General features: G+C 57.2%; 1 protein-coding gene across 4 annotated transcripts in view; it reads right to left on the bottom strand.

The window, feature by feature from the left end:
- Positions 1-5,232: 5,232 nt before the first annotated feature.
- SHANK3 (SH3 and multiple ankyrin repeat domains 3) overlaps positions 5,233-8,688 on the bottom strand; it is a 52,234-nt gene continuing 48,778 nt past the window's right edge. For 3 of the 4 annotated variants that reach the window (XM_078076822.1, XM_078076823.1, XM_078076825.1), the window contains one exon: positions 5,233-7,338. In XM_078076822.1, coding sequence (XP_077932948.1) covers positions 6,735-7,338 — 604 coding nt within the window. In that variant the 3' untranslated portion in view covers positions 5,233-6,734. Of the gene's footprint in view, positions 7,339-8,647; positions 8,676-8,688 lie in introns of all 4 variants that reach the window. The other variant, XM_078076824.1, reaches the window with a different exon arrangement.

Below are 8,688 nucleotides of genomic sequence, written 5' to 3'. Positions count from 1 at the left end.
CAAATAAATAGATAAACTCTTTAAAAAAAAAAAAAAAGAAGTTTCACCTTCCTGTAGGAGTGTGAGGCGGTCACACCTCCACCTGCATGAAGGGCGGTGTCCCCTCCTCTCCCTGAGTGTAAGTTCTCCACTAGACCGTCTGAGCATCAAGAGGTTGTCCCTCGCCTACCTGTGTGTCAGGACACCTCATAGCTTCTTCCTGAGTGTTAAGAGTTTTCAGATTGTCAAATGAGCTTTATTCTTCTACTATCTTCTCTAACTGAATGTCACACTTTCTCAGCTCACATGACTTTCAGGAGGTCACATGCCCTTCAACTGAATATCCAGTAGGTCTTATATATCTTTACCTGAGTATCAGGAGCCATCATCTCCTTTTCCTGAATCTGAGGATGCCTCTTTTCTTCCATCTCAAGGCCAAAGGCCTCATCTCTACCACCCGAGTGTCACTTTGTGGCATCTTCTCTACCTGAGAACCCAGAGGTCTTTTCTATCCCCTACCTGAAGGTCAGGAGGTGCATCTCACCTATATGAGTGCACTGAGGTTTCCTCGGCCATACTGAAGTGCCAGGAAGTCTCATGTCCCCTACTTGAGTACAGTCTCCCTCCCTACCTAAAAGTCATGAGCTTTTATCTTCTCTACCTGAATATCACAAGGTCTCCTTTACTCAGTAGATGTCTGACATTCTCATCTCAGCTCCCGGATTGTCTGAAGGTTTCTGTCTCCTTCCTGAGGGTCTTGAGGTCTCATCTCCCTTACCTGAGGGTCATGAAATCTCCTATCTCCCATTCGAGTGTAAGGAGGTCTTCTATGCCCTACCTGAGTGTCAGGAGATCTTGTCTCTCATCTCTTCTGCTAGATCTGGAGTTTCCATCTCTTCTCTCTTAGTGACCAAGGGATCTCCTCTCCCCTATTTGAATGTGCCAAGGTCATATCATCCCTACCTGCAGGTCTGGTGTCTCCCTCTCTTCTACTTAATTGTCAGACCTCTCATTTCCTCTCCATGAGTGTCCCCAAGTCTACTCTTCTTGCAGGTCAGAAGGTCTTGCCTCTCCTAGTACGGGGCGTAGGAATGCTGACAATACTGACTCCATCTCTGGTCATGTTTGCACAGTGACCTCTCTTGGGGCTGTGTGTTCCAGGTGCCTTGGAGATTGACATATACCTCGGAAATGCCTGCCAAGGCCAGGATGGGGGGAGGCTTGTTTTCGCCTCCCAAGAATCTGTTAGAGATAACCTAGTCTTTCCCCTTGCTGAGGCACAGGGGGTGGCACAAGATCTAATTACAGGTTAGCTGTCAATTAGGTGCATGCAAGTCCTCTGAGGTGCATGTGAACCCTTTGATCTCCCTACAATGTCCTTCTGCGTGTCCCCTCTCTCTATAAAATCTGTGGACTAAGGTCTGGATTTTGTGGAGAATAACTCTGCAGCTGCTGTGGATCGTCCTCTGCCCGATCCACCTGTCAGTAAGTTACCCTGAATAAAACTCTGTGCAAACGGTATGGAGTGGCCTGCTTGGTTTTCCAGTCTCAAAATGCCTTCTCTGTCTGGGGAATACTTTCCTGTCCCTCCTCCAATTTCTAACACTGGGCCAGGACTTCTTATCTTTGTTTAGCAGGGAGTGACAAGGCAGGATGATTCAACTCCCTTGAGTTTTGATATGTATTACTTACATTCCTGCCAAGCAACAAGTTGTAGTTCCCCTTGATGAATGTAATTGGGCCTCAATAACATCACCTTTGTGAGTGTCAGAAGATTTTTATCGCTGCTACCTGCATGTCAGGAAGGCTCCCTGTTTTCCACCCGAGTCTAAGGAGAATGTGTGTCTCCTAGGGAAGTTTCAGGGCCCTTGTGTACTTGCCCCAAATGGTAGGTTTTTTACTTCTCAGACCTGAGTGTCCCAGAACATATTTCTTCCCTACCTGCTCCTGTATGTAAGTGTCCAAGGCCTTTTCTTTTTTTCTTTTCTTTTCTTTTCTTTTTTTTTTGTAGCCTTCATGTCGGTGGTCTCCCCTCCTTTATCTGAAGTTCAGGAAGTCCTATTTCACCAACCTGAGTGTTAACAGTTTGCAACTCACCTACTGAGTGTTAGGAGGCCTCACGTATTTTAACTGAGTGTCAGATTGTGCCTGATAAAGTAATCAAAAACGCTTTGGAATTATAGTTCAAGAAATGGCAACAGGAATTCAAGATGTGATCATTAAAATTTTGACTGTTTAAGAAAACACCTATTCAGGAGTTTTTACAGGATTTTAATGGGCATAAAATTGGTACGGTATTTAGGTCCATGAGAAGCGTTTAGCAGAATTATGTAAACATTTATTTTGATGTTAATATGTACAATTTTCCAGAAATCACAACCTTTGCAAGTATTTAAATATATGATGAAAATAGGGTGCCTGGGTGGCTCAGTCAGTTAAGCGTCTGCCTTCGGCTTGGGTCATGATCTCGGGGTCCTGGGATGGAGTCCCTCATTGGGCTCTCTGCTCAGCGGGAAGCCTGCTTCTCCCTCTGCCTGCCCCTCCCCCTGCTTGTGCTCTCTCTCTCTCCCTCTCTCAAATAAATAAATAAAATCTTTAAAAAAAATTTTTTTAAAAAAATGTTGTAAGCTTTAAGACAAAAAGCAGTACCTAGTTTTTCAATAACACAGTTAAAGACCCAGTGCCTAGATTCTAGAAGACAACTACTGTCTGACTCCACAGGGTCACATTCACTTCTGATTCTAGAAGGGGCTGCCGGTCATAGTAACTGCCCCCGTGGCCACAGGATAGGCACATGGCCCACCCAGGTTTAATTTTGTCGTTAAACCTAATGGAAGAAGCAAACATCTCAAATAAGAGTGACTTCTACATTCTGTTCCCAAGCACAAGGGAGAGAGGTAGGAAAGTACTGGACAGTTAGGACTCTGGGCCCAGAGGATGCGGTCCCAATGGCTACGGGGGGCTTGACTCAGGCCGAGGTGAAGCTCCCAGCACAGGGAGCAGGATGAGGGGTTCCCCCCATCCCCACCCCCCTCCACCTCAGCTCCCTCCTTGCCCTCCTCCATTCCCACTCCCATATGCCCACCTGCTTACCCCCAGCCTGCTTCCTGCTCCTCACTTCCGAACCCCTACCCCGCCCACCTGACCAGTCCTACTCCCACACCATCTTTCCTCACCCTGATCCCTCACCCCTCTTCAGCGAGGCCCTCTGCAGAGGAGACACCTTGTCCATGCATCCAGCCCAAGTTGTCCACAGGATCTCGGGCAGGGGTGGCTGGGGTGAGGGGAAGTTAGGGCTACAGCCTCTACTCCAGGCTCTAGAAAGAGTGTTGGTGAGTTGCTTGGCGGCCCCAAAAGGACATCCTTAGGCCATGAGGAGACCTCAGCCCTAAGTGAGAATGTCTTTGCCCTGAAGTGCTTGGGGCTTCAGCTCCCCCAGCCCTGAACCTACGATTTCCTCTGCCACATCTTCTCTCGCAGGTGGTGAAGGTTCTGACTCGTCCTCTGAGGCATGGGGAGACATTCATCTTCTCCCCCAAATCTCTTGCGAGCCAGAGTGGGTGTTGCCGTTTCCATGGAAGGCTTGCTGCCTCTGCCCTTGCTCTTCCTTTCTTCTGTTGAAAAGCTGTACTTACCCCAAGCTCTGACCCAGGCCCAGAGCGACCTAGGGCTCCACGTGCAACTCAGAGGATGCCTGTCCCCTACTGCCAGCACAGGCTCAGGCCCAGAGCAAGTCAGGGTCCCGCCTGCACCCCTACACTTAGACCACCCCCCCTGCCAGGTCGCTATGTCCTGACTTCCTTCATGGCCTCTTCTGTTTGATGAACACAGTTGAAAGTGCAAATGAAAAATTTGAAAAAGTTGGAAATTTGAAATTGTGGGGCTTTCCAGATCCGAGCCTCCCAGGGCCTTCACCATTCCCTACCAGGCCGCCCAGACCCGCCCTTGCTCCCTCAGACCACCTCTGCCTGCCCCCACCTCTTCTCAGTGAAGACACTGGAGTCCATCCCTCTTCCACCCACTTGGCTCCCTCTGGGATCTTCACTTTCCTGGTGGCGGCTCCCACTGGCCCCACCCCTGACCCAGCAATAACCCTAGTGAAGGTCCACACTTACCACCATGTCCTATCTGATCCCCACCTTGACCCAGCGCAGCCAGGCTCTGCAGGCCCCGGCCCTCCCAAGACCTCGCCCTGTGACGTGCCTGACGTGTCTGCCGGCGGATCACTGCCGCCCCAGCCCGCTCTCGGCTCCCGCTGCGCCTCCTGGGCCCGCTCTGCGGGAAAATGTCCACCCACTCACCACACTGTGAACCCTCCTTCCACCCGCGGAGGCGCCTCTGCCCTTCCTGTGGGCGGACCACGCCCCACCAGGGGCCACAGCAGACGTGCCACACCACTGGCTGGTAGTAGCGGGCTGCTCACGTGACTGTCAGCTCAGAGGGGAGAAGGAAAGCCTGAACAAGGGCAGTAGCCGCGGGGGCGAGACAGCTGGGACAGAGAGGGTTCAACGAGGAGCAACAGAATTCAGGAAGAAAGGCACACGGAGGGGAGGAGGGGGGCGGCAGGGGCCACAGAGGGCAACCGGACTTCTAGGCCAGGACGGCTCCTCCGTGAGCTGATGAGCAGACAGAAAAGCTTCCAGCTCGGGAAGCGCAGGCTGAGGTCCAGCAGCAGTCCGGAAGGGATGCGAGAAGCCTGGCCTGTGGACACTGGGTCAGAGACAAGGATCTGGGAGTCACCAGTTCATGCGGTTGAATACTCGTGGCAAGGCCAAGGAGGTTTGTCCAAGGGACAGCAGTTTGTGCTCCTAAGAATTCTTCAAACAGGCAACTGAGAAATTTCATTTCTTATAAATTTATTACATAATAATATTATAATAATTATTATCAATAATAATAATATAAGAAACATAGATCTCTGTGGGGTGTATCACAACATCAGGGTCAGGAGGCCTCAGGAGTGGAGCAGGGGTGAAATCCCCTGGATGGAACTCCATACAAAAGGAGGGGTGAAGCAGAACTGACCCTGTAAAGTTAAAAACCCAAATTGAACGGAACCAAAAACCCACAGGTGAGTGTGAGGCCGAGTGTGTACGTGGCAGTCTGTTACAGTGACTGCTGCTGTGTGTGACCTGGCCTGTTGGTGAAGGGGTTACTGCGTGTGACTCTGCCCAGGGAATGGGGCCGGCGGGCCAGGGCGGGGCAGGCGGGCACAGACCGGCGTGCCAGGCCCCTGGGCTGTGAAAACTTCAGTTTTCTGTTTTTTTTTTTTTTTATTAAAAAAAGCTAGAAATATAAACAGAAACTTGTGAGTGACGTGGATGGAGCTTAGTCCAGACTCCAAACCCTAGGTTTAAAAACGTCCCAGGGCCCCCCACCCCACAGGTCATTGCTGAGTGTGAGGAGTCACAGTAAGGGGGGCTGGGGTGTCCTCTGGGGTATTTGCCTCTCCCCAGGGCTTGCAGTGGCCTGACTCTAGGGGTCCTCTATGATCCCCCCAGAAGCCCAAGGTTGGGGGGGGAGGGCACTGCCTCCAAGGGCCCTTGGGAGCCTGTCCCAGCAGCAGAGCTTCACCAAGGAGGCCTGCTCAGGCTAGAGGAGGCTCTGGAAGGACAGGCTGGGCAAACAGCAGGTCCTAGGGTGCCTCTGACTTTCTTTGGAAGTGGAGATGGGGTGCTTTCATAGGCACATAGCCATACATGCACCCGCTGCACACTGCTGAAACCCCCACACTATTCCAGAGTGGACCCTGGGGACCTCGCTCCAATCGGGCACACACAGGGTTCCGATGCACTCAGCCGCACCCAGAGCTTCACACACTCGCACATGTGCGCACACACAGGGCAGGAACAGGAGACTTTGGGGTCTGAGGCAGGGAGGCTTCTCTGCTGTGGTTGCCCAACAGTGTGGGGAGGAGGCTAGACCCCTCCTGGGAAGGGGCCCTGTGAGGGACTTGGCTGGGGGGCGGAAGCCAGGGCTCTGCTCCTCCCCAGGGCAATGGTCTCCCAGGCCACCTGACCTTGCTAGTGCCCAGCAGGACTCGCTGCCTGCCGCCCCTCCTCCACGCAGCACCTGAAGGGTCGGTGGGGCACACTACAGCTCAGCGAGGGGAGAGGGCCGAGCCGGGGCCCCCGGGCGGGCTACTAGGACCCTGGCCAACCCCAGACCAGCTGGAGCGTCCCCCGCCCCATGTGGGGTGGCAGTGGCAGTGAGGGGCCAGAGATGGAAGACTGGGCAGCAGCAGCGGAACCAGTGGGGGGCTGTAGGGGAGTGGAAGGGAAGCTATTAAGGACAGAGATATTTGTTCCTTTTCTCGTTCCAAATATAGAGTGGATTAAAATATGCAAAACAGGGGGGCTCCTAGGCCCCCAACCGAGAACCCCAAGTCTCCCCCCTCCCCCCGAGTCACCAAGGTGTGTCCTGACCTCGCATGCTGGACTAGTTCCCCCCCTCTGGGAGAGTAGCCACCAGGAGCTGTGCGGGAGATGGTCAGGCCGGAGCACCCCACCCCCAACTCTCTCCCGCTCCAGCCTCCCTGGCCCTCGCCCTTCCTGACCGTGTGCTGGGTGGGACTCGCCGGCCGGGGAGGGCACTAAGCAATGTACAGGGCAAGTCTCCGAGCAACAGCAAACAGGACGATTCATGCAACATTCCTGGCCCGGGCGCCGTTGTGGGGGGCGGGCCGAGCCCGCGGCCCGGGGGTGGGGGTGGGGGGCCCTGCCGGCAGGGCGCGGCTGGGGCGTGGGGAGGGGGCGTCAGCTGCCGTCCAGCTGCCTGAGCGCGCGCTCGATGTTCATGCGGTGGCCCACGCGCGTGACGCCCAGCTCCACGAAGTCGTCCTTGGTGAGCGCCGGCAGGTGCGCGCCCTCGATTTCGTGGTCCTCGAAGCGGTCGCGGTGCTCGCCCAAGTGGATGCTCTCCAGCCAGTCGCCCACGTCGAACTTGCTCCAGAGCTGCAGCGGCTTTTGTTGGAAGGGCCGGCGCGGGCCGGGGGCCCCGGGGCCGGGGCCGGGGCCGGGGCCAGGCGCTGGCGAGGGCAGCGGCGACGGCGAGGGCGAGCGGCTGCGTGCGCTCACGCTGCGCACCACAAAGCGCACCTCCTTCGGCTCGTGCGGGATGGAGAGGCTGGACGACTTGAGGATGGTGGGAGGCGTGAGGCCGAAGGGCCGCCCCGCGCCCCCCGCGCCCGCCCCCAGCCCCTCCACCCGCTCCAGCGACGCGGGCTTCACTGGGCTCGGGGCGCGCCGCGCCACGGGGTAGCGGCCGCCGGGCCGCACCGGGTAGGAGGCCCCGCCGCCCGGGCCCCCGGGGCTGCGCTGCGCTGAGATGGAGCTCAGCTCACCGAGGCTGCTGAAGAGCCTGCGGAGGGAGAGGGGGTCAAGGCCAGGTGAGGGGCGCCAGGAGACGCGGGGACAGGCGGAGGGGAGCGGGGCCGGTGGCCAGCAGGTCGCTGGGGGCGGAGCTTGGGGTTGGGTACTGGGGCTGGAGGGTGGGTGGGCGCCAGGAGACGCGGGGACAGGCGGAGGGGAGCGGGGCCGGTGGCCAGCAGGACGCTGGGGGCGGAGCTTGGGGTTGGGTACTGGGGCTGGAGGGTGGGTGGGCGCCAGGAGACGCGGGGACAGGCGGAGGGGAGCGGGGCCGGTGGCCAGCAGGACGCTGGGGGCGGAGCTTGGGGTTGGGTACTGGGGCTGGAGGGTGGGTGGGCGCCAGGAGACGCAGGGACAGGCGGAGGGGAGCGGGGCCGCTGGCCGGGAGGACGCTGGGGGCTGGGTAGCCTTAGGGCCACCGGAAGAAAGACGGTGGGCTCCGAGGATTACGGCGGCCATTTTGTTTGGCCCCCAGGGTCAGAGCCAGGGCCCTGCTGGGGGATAAAGTAAAACCAGTGGCCCCCTTCGCTCCATGGGGCCTCCCAGAGCAGCCCACCAGAGGAGACGCAGCCTTTCACGGCAAAGGGAAGACTGCCCCATCCCTGACAGCCTCCGACACTGGCTCTGGGCACTGCCCCATCCACCCATGCCCTGGAGGGTAAGACTCTGGCACTGCCCCTCACCACTCCCACACACAGCTCTGCTCTCCTGAGGAAAGCCAGAGAAACCTGGGCGGGCTTCAGGGATGGCTGAGTGGTGGTAAAGGCTGGTGGTTGCACAGACTGACCAAGCCCATGAGTCAGAGACGGACACCAGGCCGCATTCATGCCCACGCAGAGCAGCTGCATGCGCAGGACAGGTGTGAGGCAGCGCATGCCCGTGACACCCGGCCCCCCTGCGCAGGACAGCACGCTACAGCCGCAGGAGCGCCCACACGTGCCACAGACATGCAGCGGAGCGGCAGGAAGGACAGGGGACTGCTCGTGACAGACGCAGCAGCACGTGTGCACACACACACACACACACACACACACACAGATGGTGCCTCACTACCCAGCAGCACCTGCCAGGACCCCAGACCTGCAGCCCCTCTCCAGCACGGCCACAGTGGGAGGCCGACCTGGGAGGACCTCCAGAGAAGACCCACTCCCTCATCCCACCCCCACTCCTTTCCGTTCTTATCCCCAGTTGTGCCCAGGGGAAGCCTCGGGGGGCTGTCAGTGGGACAGAAGCCCCACGAAGCCAAGCAGAGCAGAGAGCAGGGTGGCCGTGAGAGGCATGGGATGGGCATGCTCACTTACACAGCCGGCGCTCGGGACCACCGCGCAGCTAGACAGAACAG

Source organism: Halichoerus grypus, chromosome 6, assembly GCF_964656455.1.
Source record: "Halichoerus grypus chromosome 6, mHalGry1.hap1.1, whole genome shotgun sequence".
In the NCBI taxonomy this organism is placed as follows: domain Eukaryota; kingdom Metazoa; phylum Chordata; class Mammalia; order Carnivora; family Phocidae; genus Halichoerus; species Halichoerus grypus.
Note: the sequence above shows the minus strand (reverse complement) of the source record. Positions and strands in the feature narration are given on the sequence as shown.